Consider the following 24276-nt stretch of genomic DNA (forward strand, 5'->3'; position numbering starts at 1 on the left):
TCCCTGGGTCGAGAAGATGCCCTGGAGAAGGAAATGGCAACCCACTGCAGTAGTCTTGCCTGGGAAATCCCATGGACAGAGGAGTCTGGCGGGCTACAGTCCATGAGGTTGCAAGAGTCGGATACGGCTTTGCAACTAAACAACAGCAACAACAAGGAAACTAGTAGCCTGGTATCCTTTACATAGAAGTGAATAAACAAATCAGGTGTCCCTTACTTGGGCCCAGTTGGCTATTACCGCTATGTGAGCTGGACATCTGATCTTATACAAACCTGCCTTGTTCAAAGTGTTAATTCAATGAAAAACAAAAACAGCAACCGTGCCTAACAGGGTGCCAAAGGCCGTGAGTCTAGTCTGCAGCTTGGTCTTGGCAGCCTCTCTCATACCACCCGCTTTAACATTCTGTTGATTTGGTTTTCTAAGCGATGTATTTCCAGGATCATGGATGTGTGTGCTTTTGCACACAAAGGGCTAATTCTCCTCTCCGTTCCCTCTTCAGTTGTCTGGCAGCCGCCAGGATCTTATTCCGCCCTCCAGTCTGGGTAGCAACAAGGTAAGTGCTCAGAACTGTTTTCTGTCAGTCTTAGACATGTTTCCCGTCCAACTTTTCCTCCTCTCAAGTATCACACGCTCGTTGTGCATGCCAAACCTTCTTCCACTTTTCAACACTATGTGAAATTTATTGGAAAGTGTTTAGAGTTCATTTCTTTTTATCTGCCAGTTAAAATGATGTTACTGAAACCTTATTGTTACTCTGCTTTTTAAGGGTTAAACAATTTAGTTGCTTAAGTTCCTATTCCTGTTGAAAACATATTCTTCCGGTTTGTGTCAGAAAAGGAACTTCATTTCAGATTTTTAATAGTTAAAATATGGATGAAGTAGTTGAAAATTTGTGACGAATAAGACTATGTTTAAAAGTTAATATTATATGTTAGAAGAAAGAAAAATAAGGGAACAGAAATTTTATTAGCTGGGATGTATTTATGTACTTGTTAATATAGCTTTCCCCAATTTAACGAGTTTTAAGCATAGATAATTCACTATCATTTACTTAAAAGGATCACACTGAAAACAGTCATAGGTGGATGGTTGGATACGACTGAGATTGCACTAGTTCATCAATTCATTGACTCCCTTCCGTGAGTCTAAAAGTGTGCTAGGGTTTAGCACTCCTCGATACAGGTCCACTGATAGGTGTGATGGGCATAGCACAGTTATAATCACCTAAACCAAGCAGAGTGTTTGGAAAACTGTCATTATTGATATAATGAATAATTTTAAGGAAAATATAAGAAAAACCATGACTTTTTTTTTAATCCATCTAACCCAAATCCTCTATCATAAATTCATTGAAAAAAGTGGCCAAAAGATTTTCAGCTTTTCTCTCTTGCTAGTTTCTTTATGTTTAAATGGAAAAAAAGAATACAAAACAGTAATATCTACTTGAAAGAAAATTATTGTCTCATCTGCGTTCAAATAGAATAAAGGAATATAGATGCTATAATAGAAGTATGCCTAGATAGAGTAGGAACCCAGAGGAGGACGTGGACACTCCTGTAGGCATTATTCAAGGACCAAGAAAGGCTGCAAAGAGGGGAACCCCTCTCCGTGCCGCTCCCCCCGCTGCCACCGCCAGAAGCTTAACGTTGAAGGATGATAAGATCCACCCAAGCCGAAGGGATTGAAGCAAGAGTGTGAATAGAAGCATGGAGGGAGAAGGAAGCCTGAGTCAAGCAGAGGGTGCAGTGCAGGGCAGAGCCCAGAGAGAGGGCCCTTGTTTCAAAAGTTGCTGTATGATGTATTGGGGAGTTGTGGGGGAGCTGGGCCTGGTTGGAACAGTCAAGGATTCACCCGAGTCTCCTGAATTGGCCGTAAGAGGTTCAGACAGGGAGGCGAGGTTGTGTGGGGTGACAGTGATGTTTAAGGGCTTGTGCAGGGGGAGCAGCCGGCCAGGGTGACAGACGGGAGTCCTCAGAGACGAGAGGTAGTGGGGACAGCAGCTGGGAACCTGGAGGAACTCCTTCTGGATGCTTCAGAGACTGTACTGACTGAAGAGACTATTTTGGGTGTGAGAGCGAAGTTTATTGGAGGCCTTTTCCCAGGGCAGTCTCTGTGGAGGGTTGGGGAGAAGTTAGGACATGGGTTTTTGGTTGTTTTGGGTTTTGGTTTTTGTGGCCACAGTATACAGAATCTTAGTGCCCCAACCAGTGATAGAACCTATGCAGGAGACACTAGTTCGATCCCTGGGTCGGGAAGAACCCCTGGAGGGCAGGTCATGGCAACCCACTCCAGTATTCTTGCCTGGAGAATCCCATGGACAGAGGAGCCTGGCAGGCTGCAGTCCACAGGGTCACAAAGAGTTGGACGTGACTGAAACAGCCGAGCACACTTGCACCCCTGCAATGAAAGCATGAGGTCCTAACCACTGGACCACCAGGGAGTTTCTAGCAGGATGTATTAAATGAGTAAATAATGTCGCACGTTTTTTGTTACTCTACCAAGACCTTCCCCTTTTCAGTCATCTTGATGTCCTGGGGCCCCTGGGTTAGGGATAGGAAACTTAGTGAAGATGAGGGAAGTCTGATTTCCACCCTCTCAGGTTGTACTGGTGTCCTGGCACCGCCCAGCAGCAGAGGGCTGGCTCTGCCTGCTCTGTGTCAGCGTGTTTCCCATTCTCATCAGACACCTCCAACAGTGAAGGACCCTTCTCTCCCACTGCAGCAGTTTGGAGTCTTCTGTCTCACCCCTCTGCATGGACAGTGTCCCTGGGCTCTGACGGACAGTGGCAGTCTTGTCAGGGAGAGCAGAAGGGCCAGCTTCCCATTCCTAACTGTGCTCCCAGGTCAGCCGTGGAGCCATCTCCTCATCTTCCTGTAGACTGTTGGCCCCCTCGGTCCTGAACAGTTACCAGGTACAGCCAGGCTTCCCTCCACCTCATCACTGTCACCCTGGATCCCTTGCTTCCTGCTGTGTCCATATCAGTAGGTTATATGAATGTCCATGTATCTAAATCAGAGACCCTTTGCTGTCAAAGACAGGTTTAGTGGATGGACCTGTTGAATGAGTAAGGAGACTCAGGTGACAGAGGACCGCACCTGATGTTAGGAAACAAAGCCATGAAACACTCGGCAGAGGATTTGACTCCAGGCTCACTTCAGCAGGGAGCACAGAGCGGCTGCCCCGTTTGCGGATGAGGGGCTCTCACTGGTTTTATCATCTAAAGCAGAGCATCTTAAAAGATTGTTAGAATAAATATTCTTAAAATTGTGTTTTCTTCCTAGAGAGTAAAGAAATCTTTCCCTCCACCAGTAGCAGCAAGGAACAGAAGAGTCCTCCCTTTGGCCTTTTAAACCAAACAGTGGTAAACTGCATCCATAATGGCATTGCCTTGAATTCAGAATTGTTACAAAGCTGCCCATAATAGCATTCCTCAGGATGGGGTAGTGTTTAAACTAGTTGATGTGAGAATCATTTAGATCCTATTAAAACCCCTTTATACAGCAGCAGTGCTTATAGAGGTAAGAAGTGACACGTACCTGAGGGCCATCGCCATGCTGTTCATAATGGCAGAAGATTGGAAACAAGTCACATGCCTGTTGGTTTGACCTGGTTAAATATGTTTTATCTATGTCCATGTGCGCACACACACACACAAATGGATACTATGCAGGTATAAAAATTATTAGGAACCCCTCCAGGTTCTAATATGGAAAGAGCACCAGGATACACTTAGTGATTAAAAATGCAGGGCAGCACAGTGTGCTGCTGTTTGTGCGGGAGTGGGGAGCGCGAGAGAAGAGTGTGTGTGGCTGTTGCTAGGTGTGCACACGCATGCAGGAACCCTGTAAGGATGTATCATAAACAGATGCCGCTACTTCCTGTCTAGGGAGAGGGCGGGAGTGTGTGGGGACCCGAAGCAGGAGGCTTCTCATGGTGTGCCTTTTTATATTACTTGGTTTTCGGATCATGGGAACAAATTACCTACTGAAAGAATTAAAAGGAAAATATGTTATTCTCTACCCTTTATGGTAGGTAGATTTTATTCTCCTATAAGTAGTGGTTTGAGAAACTCTCCAGTTGCTTTATCTATAATAATTTTCACACAAAATCCTCGAGCGATTATTGAAGAAATTGTTTTGGAAAACCTCAGAGACTCATGTATTTTTCTTTTCTTTTGGGGACTTCCTGCATTCTTCAGTTTTCAGAGATCCAGGGAGAGGTAATTAATCCATTAGGTTTTTCTGAATGAGTGGGATACATGTATTATCCTCCTATTGAAAGCATGCTTGCTTTTAACTTGAGAATGCGAATGCATTTTTAAATGTAGTTTTTATAAGACAACCGCATTTGACACTGTACTAGTTTTTTTTGGGCTCTTACCCTTTTGTAAAAATAACTTTGGAAGTCAGGATATACAGTTCTTCGTTCCCTGGGACTATGAAAATATCTGTCAGAAGATGCCAGGAATGAAGGCATCTGATGGAGTGTAGGAGGCTCTGGGATGTGAGGGGTGGAGTTAATTCATTGAAGAAGCCGATGGTACGGCAAATGAGAGTTTGTAAGACACCCTTTTCTCATGGGATGCAAGGGGAGAGGAGCAAAGGAAGAGCGGGAGTGCCTCGGGCCTTCCTTCAGCACCACAGCACGCAGCCCAGTGGTTCCATCTTGGCCTCTCTGCATGGAGGTACTTAATACACAATGAAATTGAGTTGGAAATACAATTTTAGCCTGGAATCGCTGCTTAACATGCTAGAAACTGTATTTTAAAATAATTGAAAATTATAATCCTGTTAGTTGCATCTACCTTGCACACTCATGGGGACTTCTTTCTGGGTTCTCTGTTCCATTATCTATATGTCTGTCCCTCTTTCCTTGAGTATGGACTCAAAGCTATGGACCAGAGAACCTGGGGTGCTCTGTTGCCTGCCACGTAAATAACACAACAGTAAAATTAGTTCACATTACGTAAAAAAGCGGGAGAGCCGCAGAGGAGGTTCAGGTCTGCCTTCCCTCCTCATTTGCGTTAACATCATGGCAGAGATTAGTTGGGAGCAAAGTAACACTAAAAGCTGTGGCTGGGAGGCAAGAGCAGAGCTCACTAGGATCAGGGCTTCTGGGGAGGTGAGAGCAAGTGGTAAGGTACTGAAACCTTCCCGCACCTTGGCCTCTAACACTTGGACTTCGGCCAGCCACATTTTGCCTGCCCTCATTCACTGATGCTCCATACCTATGAAAATTGGAATTGTTTACTGAGCTCCACCAAGATGGAATGGGTGAGCTAATTAATCTTAGAAAGATACATTGAATTTTTATTAGCTACCCTTAACTCTTAATTTCACCTTGTGGCTTAAATCACTCTTGATAAGCTTTGCAATTAAAAATATAAAATATTCCTAATTGCAGTGATGCTTTTATTTACTGTTACTGGCTCTTTCATCATCATTGTTAGGCAGGTTTTTTTTTTTTTTTAATAGACATAACGAAAACCTAGCAAACTTGTTGTGACCAGTCTACCGGATTAGACTCATAGTTTAGTTGCAGAATTAGTTCCAACAGATCGTTTTTCCATTTAAACAATAGCTGTGTGGTGAGACTGTTTGTGATTTAAGAAACTCTGTCAAGAAGAAATAACTGATATTACTTACTAAAGCCATTTTAAATGAATCATATCTTTTAAAATAAGTTAGTGAGATGTTTGTCATCTTCCAAATGCAGTTTGAAATGCAACTAAAAGTAGCCAGGGACGTCCCTGGTGGTCCAGTGGTTAAGACTCCGTGCTCCCAGAGCAGAGGTCCTGGGTTTGACCCTGGTCAGGAAAGTAGATCCTGCATGCCACAATTAAGACCCGATGCAGCCAAATAAATATTAAAAAAAAAATTAGCCAAAAATCCGAATGACTGTTCAGTTAACAAAGCTGAGTTGTATGTTTTGGCTCCATCGCTTTCCTGAAAACTGCAATCATTCAGCCCCACACTGGTTATGGTTGGTGCCAAAGGTGAGTCACCTCTTCTTGAGCTGCGTTAGTAGCCGCCTGTGGACCTGGAGTGTCACTGGCACTTCATTTACCTCTTTGTCACTTTCCTGATCCAAGCCAGACCTCTGTAGAGAACACCCACAGCACCTGTGTCTTTCTGGAGAACAGGAGCAGGAGAACTGGAGGTCCCTGCAGGGACCATCCACGTCCTCAGGTCAGCTGACAGCCTTGTGCATTTTTTCCTGTTGCGTTTTGCCTTTAAGCATAATTGTTACCTTGAATAATGTTTTATATCTTCGAATTCAGCCTGTTAGCACAAATAATTCCTACTAATTATGAAGCTAGTTTAGGGACCCAAAACGAAGCCAGAATTTCCACTCTCACATCCTCCCTTCGTGGCTGATCCTGAAGGCTGATAGAGGTAAAAAAAAATGTCAGAAACATCTCAGAATCATCTTTCCAAGAGTTCTGTAATGGAGCATAGGTTGCAATGGTAGAAGTGTAAAGAAAAAAAACATACTGAGAACTGAGCCCATATGATGGCAGAAAGTTCCAGTGTCTGGCCAAGGCCTTTTTATTCATTATCTTGAGTTCATCTCTCTCTGAAGTACCTTTAACTGGGGTGCTTCCTTTTCTCTTCCCCAACATTTCAGTAGTGGGAGAATCACCCTGGAGTGGCCAAGGATATAAAATTTATTGTTATTCTTGTTGTTTAGCTGCTCAGTTGTGTCCAACTCTTTGTGACCCCATGGACTGTAGCCCACCAGGCTCCTCTGTCCATGGGATTTCCCAGGGAAGAACACTGGAATGGGTTGCCATTTCCGTCGCCAGGGGATATTCCCAACCCAGGAATTGAACTTGGGTCTTCTGCATTGGCTGGTGGATTCCTTACCACTGAGCCACCTTGGAAGCCCTGTAAATTTTATTAGAAAGACACTAATTGCCTTGTCCCTGGGGGGCAGTGTGTGTTGCTAGACCCTGAACCACAGATTCTGCTTCTGGAAAGAGAATGGATATATGCTGCCGGAGAAAAATCTAGTGAGTGATGTCAGTGGAGTGTCTCCCTAGAGATCCACGGAGTCAGAAAGAGGAGAGGGCAGTGGTTTATCATCCAAATTTGTTGTTCCCTTGGAAGCAGAGCCTATTCTGTCCCAGAGCGATTTGAGATACTCCATGTTCCCGTCTCTGGTCGGCAAGACTGAGATTTCTCAAGGTTAAGATGACGGTTAAGGGAGATGGATGAATGAAATGTCTCCGTTTTTCATTCTCCAATAGAGTTAGCAATATGGCTGAGGCGCTGTGTAAGTACGGTGAGCATCCTTTCAAAGGTTCTCACTTGAGATATTTGAATGTACGAGACAGTAAGAGTTATTTCCTCTGTTCAGATTCGAGAGTAACACTGTGTGTGGGAGTGCCAGCTGGGAAAAATTACCCGGGAAGCTAGCAGAGCCCCGAGTGTGCCTTGGGGAAGAGGTGACACCTCTGTTATTTGTCACTGGATGCACACCGCACAGCTGAGGGGCTGACTTCAAATTAGCTGCTTGGTTTTCCTAAGGGCCAGAGTGCTACTGTGTCAGCTGCCGAACAAGGAAGACAAGTCTAAAGTATGGAAACAAATTTATCCTCAAATTGAGTAAGTTGTCTTCAGAACAGCCAGGCATGACCTTAATCCCGTGAACACGGCATGAAGCTTTACATCCCCTGAGAAGTTCCAAAGTGTTGACCTCACTGTTCCGACACCCAATTATGACGTCCCAGGGCACACAGAGCTGCAGCTTCCCAGACAGATAATTGAATTCAAAGGCAGAAGACATTAATGAAACAAAGTATGTAAATCAGCGTGTGGTTCATAGTAACACAAACGCTCCTACAGTGATGCGCTCAGGGTTCATCGTCCTCATCAGCTCTTCATGTGTCTTTTGCTCCCTTGCTTCCTAATGCTGAGCATCCTACCACATTTTAAAATATAGAGTGCTGGGCTTCCCTGGTGGCTCAGTGGTGAAGACTTCACCTGCCAGTACAGGAGACACGGGTTCGATGTCTGGTCTGGGAAGATCCCACATGCCATGTGACAGCCGAGCCTGTGCTCTAGAGCCTGGGAACTGAAACTGCTGAGCCCACGTGCTGCAGCTGCTATAGCCTGTGCACTCTGGAGCCAGTGCTCCATAACAAGAGGGGCCCCCACAATGAGAAGCCCGAGCACCGCAACCAGAGAAGAGCCCAGGCAGCAACGGAGACTCTGCATAGTCCAAAATACACGAACATGGAAAAAAAATTTTCAAGTGCTGAGAGAGTTCCCTCAGAAAGTGGCTTTCTCTAAGTAAACAGGATCCGAATCACTTAAGGCTTATTGATTTTATGATCAGTACTTAGGTTGCCGCTAAAAGCAAATAGGTTTCCAATACATGTCGGCAACCTAAGAGGGCTTTCTACCTCCATCCATCTTCAGGAGCAGCAAAGAGCTTACTTTGCAGGCAATTTACTAATAAAGATGCAAGTTGATCGTCAGGGTCACTCATCTGGGGAGTAGTAGCTTAATCTAACAGAAAACACCATTTTTTTTTTTTAACTGGGGTGGAAAAGAAGAGTGACTGTCAAAGGATCTAAAGAGGATGTACAGCTTTGAAAAGACTGGCATCTCCTCTCCATTACTGGTTTCTGTGCTGGTAGCCTGGGCGGAGGTTTCTTTCTTTCCTGGGTGGGACTGATGTTCAAAGTGCTTTGGTGCCGTGACCATTTTTATGGCTCACCACAAGTTCTAGAAAAGTAAGTTACTCCATCACCTGATGGACATTGTTCTTGTATTCTGCAACAAAATCTCTTTCATGAGAGTTTACAAGACAAGTTAAAGTCAATCCTAAAGGAAATCAGTCCTGAATATTCATTGGAAGGACTGATGCTGAAGCTCCAATACTTTGGCCACATCATGCAAAGAGCTGACGCATTAGAAAAGACCCTGATGCTGGGAAAGATCGAAGGTGGAAGGAGAAGGGGATGACAGAGGACGAGATGGTTGGATGGCGTCACTGACTCGATGGACATGAGTTTGAGCAAGCTCCGAGAGTTGGTGAAGGACAGGGAAGCCTGGCCTCCTGGAGTCCAGGTCGCTAAAGAGTCAGACATTGCTGAGCGACTGACAACAAGACAAGTTGAAAGAACAATCAGATTTGTTAATTCAGAGACCTGTGTTATTGGGAACTTGATGACTGCTTGGTTTGGGCTTAACTAGAACTCATTTTTAGCATCTGTTAAAAATGAGAAGCTTGGTAATATGCTGTTCTGGAGTGTTTCTTTCATGAGTGGTATGTTAGCGGAGAAGAAACCTGAACAGTATTAGAGTGGTTCCTGGGTTTCAGTCTAGAATCTGAAGTGAAAGAAGGTATCTTGAGACTTCTGCAGTGGTCCAGTGGTTAAGGCTCTGCACTTCCACTTCAGGGGGCGGGGGTTCGATCCCTGGTGGGGGAACTAAAATCCCACATGCCATGTGATGTGGCCAATAAATTAAAAAAAAAAATTTTAATAATTTTAATTTGAAATTAAATTTAAAAAATTTTAAATAAAAACATTCCTTTGGGGGGAAAAAGTGTATCTTGAGGCACAAAAGCAGAAAGGGCCTAAGGAGCAGGCAGAAGGAGCATTTCAAAAAATATCTTATTATATCCATGTTTTGTGAGACGCAGTATGATACAGGAGAAAGAGTGTTCAGTTCAGTTCAGTTGCTCAGTCATGTCCGACTCTTTGCGACCCCATGAATTGCAGCACGCCAGGCCTCCCTGTCCATCACCAACTCCCAGAGTTCACTCAGACTCATGTCCATTGAGTCAGTGATGCCATCCAACCATCTCATCCTCTGTCGTCCCGTTCTCCTCCTGCCCCCAATCCCTCCCAGCATCAGGGTCTTTTCCAATGAGTCAACTCTTCGCATGAGGTGGCCAAAGTACTGGAGTTTCAGCTTTAGCATCATTCCTTCCAAAGAAATCCCAGGGCTGATCTCCTTCAGAAAGAGTATTAGGAGACTATAAATTATAACTGAAGGGGATATCCAAGTGGGAAGTATTATTAGCGAGATCAATTCTGTAAAGGAGAGGAATAGTATTATGCTGTTAACAGTATTATGCTCAGGTAATCAGATTTTTCATGTCTTCAGCAAGAACAAAGCTTTAGCAATGTGTAACATTTTTCTCTTCAATATCTTTAAATTTTTAAAAAATTGATTGATAAGTCAGAATGACCGATTTTGTCCTTAATAGGGCCGGTGGGAAAGTCAACAGGACGTATCACAAATTGCAGTTTCCAAAGGAATCGCTCCCGCTGCTCCAGCCCTCCGTTCTCCCCAAAGTAACCATTCTCCTGATCCAGGTCAGTTATGTTTTTGTTTTTCAATCACTCTCGTGAAATATGAGTATCTTTCAGAAATAGTTTAAAATTTAAAAAAATCATTTAAATCAGGATTTTCTACTAAGTCGTACTAGTTAATGCCTATTTGAGTTTCACTCTTTTTTTCCTGTACCTTTATTGATTTACTTATCTTTGGCTATCCGGGGTCTTCGTTGCGGGCTTTTCTCTAGTTGCAGCGCATGAGCGCGCCTCTCTAGTTGCTGTGCTCGGGCTTCTCTTGCTGTGGAGCGCAGGCTCTAGACTGCAGCAGCTTCAGCGGTCGTGGCTCCTGGGCTCCAGGGCACAGGCTCAGTAGCTGTGGTGCACGAGCTTTGTTACACCGAGGCATGTGGGGTCTTCCTGGCTCAGGGACCAAACCCATGTCTCTCCTGCATTGTCAAGTGGGTTCTTTACACTGAGCCACCAGGGAAGCCCCTCCCTTTCTTATCATAATATGTTGAGTCACATTGTTTTGAATGTTGACTTTATCTTGCTTTCCTGTGAGAAATGATGTGTTGATCATGGTGTGTTGTCCTTCATATTTGTTTGATTCTGTTTGCTAATATTTTGTTTAGAGTTTCATGTATGTGTCCTACGGTGAATATATATACCTTTTTCATAACTATGTCTTTGTTTAGGGTTTTGGTATCATGATTATATTGATTTCATAAAGTGATGAGAAAGATTGAGGGCAGGAGGAGAAAGGTGACAGAGGATGAGATGGTTGGATGGCGTCACCGACTCCATGGACATGAGTTTGAGCAAATTCCAGGAGATAGTGAAGGACAGGGCTGGCATGCTGAAGTCCATGCGGTCACAAGGAGGTGGACACGGCTTAGCAACTGAACACAAAATGATGAGAAAAATTTCATCATCTTTTACGATGAAGTTCCTGAGCTCATGTGAACTTGGTCTTACTACTTCCTTAAACGTTTGATAAGATTCACCAGTGACACACTCTGGGTCTGGAATTTTCACTGTGGGAAGATTTGAGATCATGACTTCAGTTTCTTTAATGTTTAACTTTTTCTGTTTCTTTGTAAGTAAGTTTTCAAAGATGGTTTTTTAGAGAAGTTTCTGTTTCATCAGATTACTTGATTTTCATAAATGTTAAAGTTTCCTTTATTGATCTTTTAATGTTTATAGAATCTGTCAAGCTCCTTCTTTTTATTCTGAATAGATAATTTTTATTTTCTGTTTTTCTTTAATACACTTGAGACTGGTTTATCAGTTTTCTTAATCTTCCCACAGAGCCGAACTTGATTCTATTTTCTGTTTTGTTGATGTCTGTTATTTCTTCATTTCACAAATTTGGGCATGATGTGCTTTTATTATCATTATATTCCAGATATTCTAATTTCTCTGTGATTTATTCTTTAACCCATGAATTACTGGGTACCATGTTAATTCAGTTTTTTTATATCTCAAAGGTGTATTATTATTATTGATTTCCTTTTAAATTCCATAATGTGCAGAGAACAGACTCTTTAAAATTTCAGTCTTTTAAAATTTTTTGAGACTGTGTTCTGTCTTGGTGAACATTCTGTGTGTACTTGGAAAGGTCTCTTCTGTTTTGGGGCACAGCGTCCTGTGTATGTCAGTTAGGTGTTGATGTCCTTGTTCAAATCTGCTGTAATTTTACTGACTTTTCCCCCCATATTTGTTCTATCAATCATTGAGAAAAGGCATTGAATATCTATAGATGCTTGTGAAATTGTCTATTTTTTCCTATAATTATATCAGTTTCTGCATAATTAATTTAGAGTCTCTGTTATTGGGTATAAACACATTGAGATTGTTATTTTTTTTTTTTTTTTGCTGATAAAGTGCTGTTTCTCCTTATGACATGTCCCTTTATCTTTCTGGTAATACTCTGACTTTGAAATCTGTCTTGCTTGATGTTAGTATCACCACACCAGTTTTCTTTTGCAGATTGCTTGCATGGTGTATCTTTTCCTCAGTCTTTAAACTTTTAGCCTATGTGTATCTGTAAGAGTGATTATCTTATAGACAGCATATTTAGGTATAGAGTTTCTTTTTTAATCTTGTCTGACAATTTCTGTTTTTTAATTGGAATGTTTAGTTCTTTTACATAAAGTATTATGTCTGCCATGTTGCTATTGGTTTCTATTTGGCCTTTTTATTTATTTCCACTATAATCTTTTTTGTTTTGTGTTAATTGAAAAATATTTTATAGTATTTTATCTTTGGCTTTTTTAATACCTGTATTTATTTATTAGGGCTTCCCTGGTGGCTTAGTGGTAAAAAATCTGCCTGCCAGTGCAGGAGACATGGGTTCAGTCCCTGGGTCGGGAAGATCCCCTGGAGGAGGAAAGGGCAACCCACTCCAGTATTTTTGCCTGGAGAGGAGCCTGGCAGCCTGCAGTCCATGGGATCACAAAGAGTCAGACATTCAAAGAGACTTAGTGACTGAAAACAACAAATGACATTTATTTATTAATGTCTTTGTTAAAGAATTCCAGTAGGTACCCTTAACTTTACCACAGTCTTCTTAGAGTTAGTAATCTATCATTTCACACTGCATAATTATAAGAATCTTGCATCCGTATAGCTCCATTTTCCTGTTCCTCCAGTCCTCGTATTTTATATTATTGTTTTATCTTTTGCTTTTACAGGTGTTATGCACTCACCTTACAATGTTATACATTTTTTTGTTTTCTTTAAAACAGCTATTTGTCTTTTAAGGAAATTAAGAGACTATAGATAATCTTTTATATTTTCCTTCCTATTTATTATTTCTGTCACTATCTACTCCTTCCTGAAGAATCGTATATTCATCTGATGCTGTTTCTCTTTAGCCTGATGGATATCTTGTATTATTTCTTATTGTACAGTTTTCCTTGTGAAGGAAGATCTCTCCTTTTGAGAATGTCTGTATTTCATTTTTTTTTTTGACAGATATTTTCACTGGATAGAGAATTCTTAGTTGGTAGCTTGTCCTCTTTTAGCACTTCCGAGACACTGCGTCATCTTCAGACTCCTTTTCTGGTGACAACTCAGCCGTCATTTATGTCACTCCCCACATGAAATGTGTCTTTGTTTACATAGTTTGCTTTCCAATTTTTCTCTTTATTTTTTGTCTCAGCAGTTGGGTGATGATGTTCTTAGGTGTAGTATTTTTAGTGTTTATCTTACTTGGATTTCACCAATGTCCTTGGGTCTCTACATTGGGGTTTCCCCAATAGTTTGGGGAAATATTCAACTGTTAGTTCGTTACATTTTTTTCCTCTGTTCTTTTCTCTCTTTCTACTCCATTTGAAAATCTAATTGCACACGTTATATTGCTTAATATTGCCCTATGAGTCTCAGAAACTCTATTCTATTTTTCATCTTTTTATCTTATTCTTGTTTCTTCTGATTGGATCATTTCTACTGCCATTTATAGTCTTCTATTAAGCACAAGCAAGAACTTTAAAATTTCAGTTATATTTTTAGTTTTTAGAATTTCCATTTGCTTCTTTTTTAAATAGTTTTAACTTCTCTGCTGATATTTCTTTCCTTTTTATATATTAAGGCTGTATTATTCTTTCAGTCCTTGTACCTATGTATAAAAGGCGCTTTTAAAATCCTCGTCCGCTCAGTCTAGCATCAGGACCAATTTCACAGTCTGTTTCTGGCTGTATTTTTCTTGATTATGAGTCATACCTAATGAGTTTTGACAAATTTGTTTACTAATGTAACTTACACCACAGCCCAGTTGTAGACGATTGTGTGACTCCGGTTACTCGCCACAGTCGGTCAGTGTTCGGATCTCAGTGTTTCGCCTGTTCTTCGGTTTCATTAAATGGAATCGTATTGTGTGTACTCTTTTGTGCTGGGCTTGTTTTGCTCAGCGTATCTGTTGAAGTCATCCGTACCTTTGCACGTATCAGCAGTGTATTCTTTTTTACGAGAGAGACTTCACTGTCACAGTGGAATTTATCACAGTTTTAACCAGCCCTCCTGTTTATCCACATTTGGTTTGTTCCCACTTTTTCACTATTGTGACTGAAGCTTGTTTGTGTATCAGTGTTTTAGTAACATTTCTGTCCAGTAAATACCCAGGGTGAAATTATTTGGTCGTAGACTACTACTTTGTTTTAAAATTCCATAAATTAAAAAAAATGCTAATGAATGTTTATTTGGTTTATATATTTACTGCTTGGTTCTGCTCATGGTTGCTTCTTGCTCCTCCTCACTGCATTCTTCTGAGTTGAGTTTCTTTTTTAGTCACCATATATCCATCATCAGTGGTTTTAGCAATGATCTTTTTTTTTTAGTGACAAACTATTTCTTGTGTATGTTTAAAGCTTTTATTTTGCTCTCACTCTGAAGAATCCTTCTACTGTGGAAAATATCAGATATATAAAGTAGAAAGAGTGACATGAGGTGCCCTCAAGTGCCCCGTGCTGACTTCAGGATGATCAGACTATCACCGGGCTTACTTATCTGTGCTCCCACTACATCTCCACATCTGCTCAGGATGACTTTGAAGCAAATCTCAGACACTGTCTCATCTGTAAATGTTTGTACATATATTTCTAAAGGAATACCCACAGTGACATTTCAAGAAGAAAAATTAAAAATAATGACAAAATATTATTAAACATCTAGCCAGTGTTTAGAGTTCCCCATGTGGATCCAAGAGTATTTCTTAGTTATTTTGAATGAAAATTCAAGTAAAGTTCACACACTATGGTTAGTTGATACGTCTTGGGGCTTCCCTGGTGGCTCAGATGGTAAAGAATCTGCCTGCAGTGCAGGAGACCTACTTTCGATCCCCAGGTTAAGAAGATCCCCTGGAGAAGGGAATGGCTACCGACTCCAGTATTCTTGCCTGGAAAAGTCCATGGACAGAGAAGCCTGACGGGCTACAGCGCATGGTGTTGCAAAGGGTTGGACATGACTGAGCGACTAACATACACACACACATCCGTTTAGTCAGTGTGTGCCTCTTCATCTTTTTTCCCTGTTGCGTTTGTATTTGGTGAAGAGACCAGGTTCTGTGCCGTAGACTGTACATTTTTATTTTTGCCATCCTCACCAAGTTATTTAAGCATGATAGTCTGCCCAGTGTATTTCCTGTAAACTGGTGGTTAGATCTGCAGCCATGGTCAGATTCAGGCTAGTTTGAGGCAGGGGCAGAAGGTAGGATAAATGAATGAGCACTTCCCTTAGGAGACATATCATGTCTGATTGTCTCTCCTTTTGTGATCAGCCTTTGGTTAATCATTGACTAGATATGTATTTGATTAGGGATCATCCTCACTCTGGGCTTCTCTGGTGGCTCAGTGGTGTAAAGAATCCACCTGCCAGTATAGGATATGTGGGTTCAGTCCCTGGGCCGGGGAGATCCCCTGGAGGAGGAAATGGCAGCCCACTCCAGTATTCTAGTCCATGGAGTCGCAGAGTCGGACAAGACCGAGTGAGCACACGATACATGTAATACTGTTCTGTTTTTAGTATTAATTTCCCAGTATACCTTTAAAATTTTTATTGTTTGTTTTGCTTACAAACAATGTTTGGCCAGTTTACAGTAAGGAGAGCATCTCTGTAATCGCTTTTGCCTTATCCCTTTTCCTTTCGATATTTTCGGCAGGACTCAGTAGCCTCGCAGCCTCCTACTTGAACCCGGTGAAGTCTTTGGTGCCGCAGATGCCGAAGCTGCTAAAGTCTCTCTTCCCCGTCCGTGACGAGAAAAGGGGCAAACAGCTGTCTCCCCTCGTGCATCAGGTAAAAGCATTGGGAGGGCACACGTGCTCCCGACGGGTCGCTGGCCCAGCCCTGCTCCCTGTGCGCTGAAGCTGGAGGGGAGAGGGGAGTAGGGGTGTCAGAGCTGGGCTTTCAGACCTGGTGAAAGCTCTGATAATTTCTCTTCCACTCTCGTCGAAGAGAACAGAGCTGTTTAAACGTATTGACACTCTCAATCCTTTTTGCTTTTAAAAAATGCCAAGTCCGCTCCTAATGTGATTTATGGTAATATCACTTAGAGCAACAATAGTGAACTTTATGAAGTGCACTTAGTGTTGTTTGTATATTGCCAAACAGAAAATGTAATTCTATTTTTAATTCTTGATTTCATTTCTAATTTCAAACAATTTAACATCATCCCCATCCTTGCCGCTCAACGTTTTTCCTCTACTGTGGTTTACCTGTTCTTTCAGTTAAATATGAAAAGGGATCACTTGTCTTAGGCCTGTTTTTCTTGAAACTCTCTACCCAGCCTTAGAAGAAGTTTCAGAGAAGATGTGAAAGGGTTTTCCAGATCATCAGGAAACTGCTTGTATGTGATGGTGCATGGGAAGCCTGTTGGAAATGCAGTCTCTAGCCTCCTCTAGGTGTGAATTCAGCAGAAAATGATAAATGAGGATTTATTTATACTCATTCAAAAACACATATAATGCAGGTTCAGTTGTTGAAATAGGTCTTTTGACATCAGCTTCTCCACATTCACTGAAACATTCAAGCTGCAGAAGTGCAGGCGAGTCCTTGCCTGAGACCTTAACTCTTTAAAAGAATTTTCTAAGTTCATGAGTGTATATTCAAGGTAATAGTTTTGTAAGGCTGCTGTGCAGGTATTTTTTTCAAGCTAGCAGTATATGAGCATATTATACCAGCGTAGATTCATATTGGATGAAAAAAATTAAACTTTGAGATTTTGGAAATGTTTAAATTTAACTGGGCACATAAAGGGTGCCTGACTGTTATCAGGATGAATCTGAGATGGTGAGAGCTAAAAGAAACAGCCAACCTGCTACTTGGGGTAGGCAACAAGGATTTTTCCAGGCTTTGTTGCTGCGCACCTTATTTTGTTCTAAACTGCTGTGTTGTTGTTTCACAAAGTATGATTCATGGACTGTTTGTGCCAGAATTTCCATAGTAGCTTTTTAAAAAGGTAACTTAAAAATATGGCCTGATCTTAGAACCCATTCCTCACCTTGGGCCACCTGATAATCTGCATTTATAAGTACGCAATGGAGAAGGAAATGGCGACCCACACCAGTATTCTTGCCTGGAAAATCCCATGGACAGAGTAGACACGGGCTACAGTCCGTGGGGTAACACAGAGATGGACACAACTTAGCAACTAAACAACAACATAAGTCAGTTCAGTTCAGTCGCTCAGTCGTGTCCGACTCTTTGCAACCCCATGAACCTCAACATGCCGTCCAGCTCCCGGAGTCCACACAACCCATGTCCATTGAGTTGGTGATGCCATCCAGCCATCTCATCCTCTGTCCACAAGGTGATTTTCAGGGCTTCCCAGGTGGCACTAGTGGTAAAGAATCCATCTGCTAATGCTGAAGATGTGGGTTCGATCCCTGTGTTGGGAAGATGCCCTGGTGTAGGAAATGGCAACCCTCTCCAATACTCTTGCCTGGCAAATCCCATGGACAGAGGAGCCTGGTGGGCTACAGTCCAGTCCATAGGGTCGCAAAGAGTCACACGCGACTGAGCACACATACACGAGGTATCTTCATTCACATTTAAGTTTGATAGCCACTGTTTTTCAATTGCTGTTTGGTGAAGACAGAGTTATGTAAGCTAAAGGAAATTGGAGTCGCGTTAGAAGTCAGTGACTCAGATGACCAGAGTTACAAGTATTCTTTTAAAGTTGCTTCAAGGTTTTGATGTAAGTCAGAGCACCTGTTACCATAAGAAGTAACCTTTCTTCTCTTGCCAGTGAGCGACTGGTTCTTCCGGATATGAGAGGAAGAGCAGTGGTTTAGAAAGCAGTCTAGTGGTTGGTGGAAACTGCAGTGCGCAGTGTCCAGGTTAAGAGAGGTAACTTTGAAATACTTTGAAGATACCTTAAGTAATATTCATTCAATTTATTTTATTTGAGCATATATGTGCAAAGGCCTTCCCAGGTGGTGTTAGTGGTAAAGAACCCCCCTGCCAGTGCAGGAGATGTAAGAGACCCGGGTTCGAGCCCTGGGTCAGGAAGATCCCCTAGAGGAGGGCTTGGCAACCCAGTCCATTACTCTTGCCAGGAGAATCCCATGGACAGAGGAGCCTGGTGGGGTACAGTCCACAGGGTCGCAGAGAGTCGGACACGACTGAAGCAACTTAGCACGCACATGCAAAGGTGTTGGAGAAAGTGGCCCCCAGTGCTTCATGTTTCATAAATAAATGAAAACGTAAACACAAAAGTAGCCTTATTGAAGGTGCCCAGTGGTGGATCTGAACTGTTCCCAGTTGGTTTATGAAACCACAGTCCCTTGAAGGACCATTGCTCGAGGTCACCAGAGCCGCATCTCTCTCGCCGCACTTCTCAGTCCTCCTCTGACTTGACAGTCGTGCAGGAAGCATTTTCATCTCTGGACTTCAGCACTGAGCCCTTCGCCTGGCTTCCCTCGTTGACTGCTCCGTCTTTCTCAGTTTCTGCCTGTTCTGGGACCCTTTGTTCCGTCCAGCTGCTAACATTCAGGGGTTCCAGAGCACCCTCCTGGGTGACCTCATCTACCTCTGTGGCTTATACTGTTTATGCACTGATGATGCTCACATTTCTGTCTCCAGCCCAGGCTTCGCCCCTGAGCTCTGGCCTCGTGGAGCTAACTGCCCGTTCAGCTTTTCCACTTACAAATCAATTAGACTTTCACATTTTACAAGTTCATATCATTGCTGTCGGTTTCAGCTCACAAGTCTGTTTACTTCCAGCATACAGAATACTTCTGAAATATTAATGTATGCCCATCTCAGCGTATAGCACAGATGTCCACCTTGTTGCTTCACCTCACAAATAGACCATCAGTAAAGTTTTATAGGTACCACTTTCAGTGTGATGACTCCATTTCTCATCACTCATCCAGGCCATCGTCTCTGGCCGTGATTATGCAGCAGGCTACCAGCTGATCAACTGATGCTTTTTGCCTCACTGAGTCTGTTACTCACAGAGAAGCCAGAAGCCAGAGTGAGCTCCCAAGGCCTTTTATTAGTTCATGGCTTGGAACCTTCCATTGCTTCTTACTGAATAAAATCTAAATTCCTTACTGTGGTTTACAGAGTCCTGTGTGATCCAGCCCCTGACCTTTCATCTTTATTCCCTTTTTTTCTTCTTTGTGCACCACGCTAGGCCATACTGATTGGCCTTTTTGTTGTTTGTTGATCTCATGGACACATGAAACTCCTTTTGGTCTCAAGAGTTTTCTTCCTTGCATTTCCTTCTACTTGGAATGCTCTTCCCCAAAGTCTTTGTGTGGTTAGTAAGCCTCTAGGAGACTGGTCTGCTACTGTCAGGGTCAAGAAAGGCCACGGAAACAAATACGCTTGAATTTAGAATGTGTTGGACCGACCAAACTAAAAGAGCAGCCTCTACCGTACAATACAGTGTATTCCCTTATTTAACTTTTTGTTGGGACTTACATTTATATGTTTACTAGTTATCTCCTCTACAATGTAATCCTTGAAGGCAGGGGCAGATTTGATGGAAAGTGTATGTTGGTTGACCATTGATGTATGTTCAGATGTTAGTATTAGATAGTTGGAATATACCCAGTATAAAGGACTGTGGTTAATGTTCAGAGGTGAGGGAATTGCACCCAAGTGGGGATTTGAGATATCAAGGCTTATTCAGGAAGTGTCTTTCTTAGACTGATGCAAGTTCCACTGAAGAACTGTTCTTAAAGTTGTTCAACTATTCTTAGTTGATCAGAGATGCTTCTGTTCTTCTCATTTTTGCTATCTTTACTAAAGCTTTTAGAGAAGTAAATTATAATTTTCACTATCAGTATGGAGACAGTGTCGATCTAGAGAAATACAGAGACAATATCAATATAGAGGTTTCTCTTACTAGGGCCACTTTAAATATGCTTTAAGTCATTACCACCTAAATGATGTTTCATCCTTCGAAATGGGGCACTTTTGCAACAATGGAATCTCAAAATAACACCCAGTACATTGCTGTACCGACGAGACTTTTTTTTTAGTGTTTTCCAGTTTTTCACAGCTGTCATCACTATAATGGCATCCTATTCACTTGGAAATCAGACTTGATCCCCCAGAGTTGAAGTTCTTACTTTTTTCTCTCTCTGTGGACCCTCCAAGTCCTTCAGGAAAATAGCTGGCTTATTGCCACCCAGTCTTTGCCTCTGCTTTTTTCTGCTGTTGCCCAGAAATTAAGGATTCTTTACTCTCCTAGGCTTTCTCCAGTCCTAACAGCTAAAGATGTCAGCTCTGTCTCTTACAATAAATGCCTCATCGTTCTTCAGTGGTCTTGCCAGGGTCTTGCTGAAGCGGGGAGCCCAGAAATGATACTGTAATCCCTTTGCTTGAAAACAGTGTGCCTATTATTGTCCTCTTCTGACTAATGTGCTTCTACCAAAGCGGCACATGAGAGCACTTTTGGTTTTTTTTAAGGAAAGTTTCAGTTCATTGTGCTTCTGGTCAGTTAATGTTCCCCCTTTTCATTTGCTTGTTTATTTGCTTACTCTCTGGCCAGTGCACTTCTCTTTTTATTATCACGTTGACTTCCCTGGTGGCTCAGACGGTAAAGCGTCTGCCTGCAATGTGGGAGACTTGGGTTCGATCCCTGGGTCGGGAAGATCCCCTGGAGAAGGAAATGGCGACCCACTGCAGTACCCTTGCCTGGAAAATCCCATGGACGGAGGAGCCTGGTGGACTACAGTCCATAGCGTTGCAGAGTTGGACACAACCAAGCAACCTCACTTCACATGTTGTTTAGTCGCTAAGTCATGTCTGACTCTTCTGTGACCCCGATAGACTGTAGCCCACCAGGCTGCTCTGTCCATGGGATTTCCCAGGCAAGAATACTGCAGTGGGTTGCCATTTTATTATCCAGGGGATCTTCCCAATCCAGGGATTGAACCCAAGTCTCCTGCTTGGCAGGCAGGTTCCTTACCACTGAGCCACCAGAGAAGCCCCTTCATTGAAGCATAAAAATACTTAAATAAGAATCTTCAGGTTCAGGCCTAAAATTTGTCAGCTTGATTTTGTTTCAGCATTCCTAGGTTAGCAAGATATTCTTTGAATAATTAAAGGTACATTGGTTCTTATTAGCATCTGCAAACTTTTGAAGGGCATACTCTGCATTTGAGTCACAAACAAAATATGGAACATTAAGCGTGAGAGAGTGCTCTGTCATATGTGACTGGAGCTTACTCCCCAAGCCACAGAGTGGCCAGTGGACGTGTTTCAGCTCTGCCTGTTCAGTAACTGCCACCTCCTACCCCCGTTTTCCCCTCTCTCTACCAAGGAGATTATAGGAGGTTTTGTTAGATGCATTATGGAAACAGAGGGACACCATGCCTTCCTCTGTATCACTAATCTAGTGAGACTAAGATAAAATTTATGCTGATGAACATTCGCCACCACCCTGCCTGCTGCCTGGCTTTGCTCTACCCCAGTGTAAGGTGTCTAGTGTATCATAAAGAAATACACATATACTCCAAGTTTGCTCTCTATTTTGGTTCTCATTTTTATTTGCTGCTAGTGACTCGTTAGTGCATTAATTTCAATGGCCTATATAAATAGTCATTAAATAATTAATGCCACACTAAAAAACTTAACACAGATTTTAGAATAACGTGTAAGATAGAACCCAGAAAAATAGAAATCAGTGTATATGCCTAAAAGAAAGCTGGATCAATTCTCCCAATACAGGAAGGGATAAATATTGATATGAACATTGCATACAACTTAGAGACAATAAATAGATAGTAACACTGCTTAAGATTTGTAATGTGAGATGGTACAAAAAACTAAACAGAGGGGGAGCTTCCCTGGTGGCTTCAGTGGTAAAGAATCTGCCTGCCAACGAAGGAGACACGGGTTCAATCCCTGGGTTGGGAAGATCCCACATACTGAGGAGCGACTGTGCTCTAGAGCCTGGCTGCTACAACTATCAAAGCCTGAACGCCCTCATGCCCATGCTTCCCAACAAGAGAAGCAATGAGGAGCCCACGCACTGCAAGTGGAGAGCAATCCCGATCACTGCAACTGGAGAAGAGCCTGCATGCAGCAGTGAAGATCCAGCACAGCCAAAAACAATGAAGAAATAAAATTTAAAAACTAAACAGAAATCCCCTAAAATCCATTAAATATACTACACAGTGGAACCGCAGAGACAGCACAGAGTAACCCAGCAGGCCATAGAGTAAGGTAAGCACACTCATTTCTTTTCGTTTTCAAAGCCATTTCTCTCTGTTTCCCACCTAACTGTGATGAAAGATCTTAAAGCTTCTTGCTTTTTCTGTTTCTGTCCCAAGTTAGTTTGGAGACTTAACCTCCTTCTCTGGAAGAGTCACAGTAGCAGAGACACAGCAACCTAAACACATGCCTGGATTCTCTCTGGCCTCATTCGAGGACACTTAGATCATTGCACATAGCTCTGGGTGCCTTACTACTGGACGTCCGTTGACCAACTGGAATTATTTCAGAGAATAACATCAGAAATGATTTATGAGGAAGGATTAAAGGAGTTATTTATAGCTTGACCGAACAATGACTGAGAGAGCTGACTGTATAAGCATTCAAGGGATGGCAACACAGAAGGCGGGGAAGAATCGTATAAGGATGGTTCCAGGAAAACAGCAGAATGAAGGGCGCAGAACAATGAAGTGATATTAACGAAGAGAAGGCAACAACCGTGCACCAGCACAGTGATTTATAGACAGCAGGGTCCTCTCCCAGCACCGCCATGGATTTCAGTCACTTCTGTTTTTTAAAAAATAAGATTTTGAAAATGTAAAAATATTCCCAGTAAGAACCGAGGAATGAAATAGGTCCTGTTTCTACCAGTCATATTTCCTCTTTTCTTTGTTAGATTAGGTGGAAGAGAAGCAGAAGTGATGAAGGAATGATTATTAACAAAAAAGTACTTTTAATCAGAGTGTCCTTGACATTTTCAAACAAGAATGTTCAGTTCCGTCCCTCATGCAAAGATACAAACACACAATTGCTAATGAAAAGATTAGTGTTTATTAACTTGTTCTTTGGAATCAGCAGGTTCTCAGATCAAGATTCTATTATTTGGGGGGGAATATTTCAGTATTTGAGAAGATGCATGGATCTTTTCTTGTAAGATCAAAGTTAACAATTCATCCTGAGGAATAAATAAATTTATAAAGAAAGAAAATAACAATTTTAAGGAAGTCTTTAAAGACAGAGTTTCTCATATTTTCAAAATCATGGCTTGAACATATTTATAAAACTTATGTTTCTCATTTTTATGGAGATTTTTTTTTTTTTGTAATCAATTTCTGTCTGAGTTCCAGAAATGCAAAAGATACAAGCACCGAAAGAGGTGGCAGCTGACAAAATTGCTGTCTTTGACCTTCTGATGCAAGTTTAGTAACGAATCTGGAAAATAATGAACTGCAATTAATGAAATCTGCACTCATATTCAAGTGTGTTTCTCAGACAGCACATAAAATAATTGAAAGAACTTCCTGCTCTCTAATTAGTTAGATTGAATTAATTTGGCATAATAGCTTTTTTCATGTGTCTAGAAGTTGGTGTTCAGATGAAGCTATTTATGTACTTCCAACTTCTGAATTCCAAATGGCATTTTTGGTTCATTTGGGGGATTAAGGAGTTAATGAAAGAAAAAAGTGCAAGTATTAGTGTGTTGGTCGTGTCAACTCTTTGCTGCTCCATGGACTGTAGCCCTCCAGCCTCCTCTGTCCATGGAATTCTCTAGGCAAGAATACTGGAGTGGGCTGCCATTTCCTTTTTCAGGGGATCTTCCTGACCCAGGGAGTGAACCCAGGTCTCTTGCATTGCAGACAGATTCTTTACCATCTGAGTTAATGCTCACATTTAATTTCCACCATCAGAAACATAGCCACATTTCTGGCCTATCCTTGCTCTACTGTTAGCTCCTCTCCAGTGTCCTGGGCTTTGCTTAGGCCTACCCTGCTGACCACAAGGGTTTCTGTCTCCAGTTTCAACACCACTTCCAGTGT

General features: G+C 42.1%; 1 protein-coding gene and 1 long non-coding RNA gene across 9 annotated transcripts in view; both read left to right on the forward strand.

The window, feature by feature from the left end:
• KIF13B (kinesin family member 13B) overlaps positions 1-24276 on the forward strand; it is a 209474-nt gene that overhangs the window by 163288 nt on the left and 21910 nt on the right. For 6 of the 8 annotated variants that reach the window (XM_086414759.1, XM_086414760.1, XM_086414763.1 and 3 more), the window contains 3 exons: positions 500-553; positions 10225-10333; positions 15951-16084. In XM_086414759.1, the coding sequence (XP_086270885.1) occupies positions 500-553; positions 10225-10333; positions 15951-16084 (297 nt within the window). Of the gene's footprint in view, positions 1-499; positions 554-3281; positions 3384-10224; positions 10334-15950; positions 16085-19164; positions 19349-24276 lie in introns of those variants that run through there. The other 2 variants (XM_086414765.1, XM_086414766.1) reach the window with 2 other exon arrangements.
• On the forward strand, positions 22161-23004 carry LOC147366627 (uncharacterized). The gene is made up of 2 exons (XR_015169423.1): positions 22161-22471; positions 22583-23004. It is a non-coding gene; the product is annotated as an uncharacterized LOC147366627 (long non-coding RNA).

This window comes from Bos grunniens, chromosome 8 (assembly GCF_055505025.1).
Source record: "Bos grunniens cultivar Pamir isolate PY7600 chromosome 8, Bosgru_T2T1.0, whole genome shotgun sequence".
Taxonomy (NCBI): domain Eukaryota; kingdom Metazoa; phylum Chordata; class Mammalia; order Artiodactyla; family Bovidae; genus Bos; species Bos grunniens.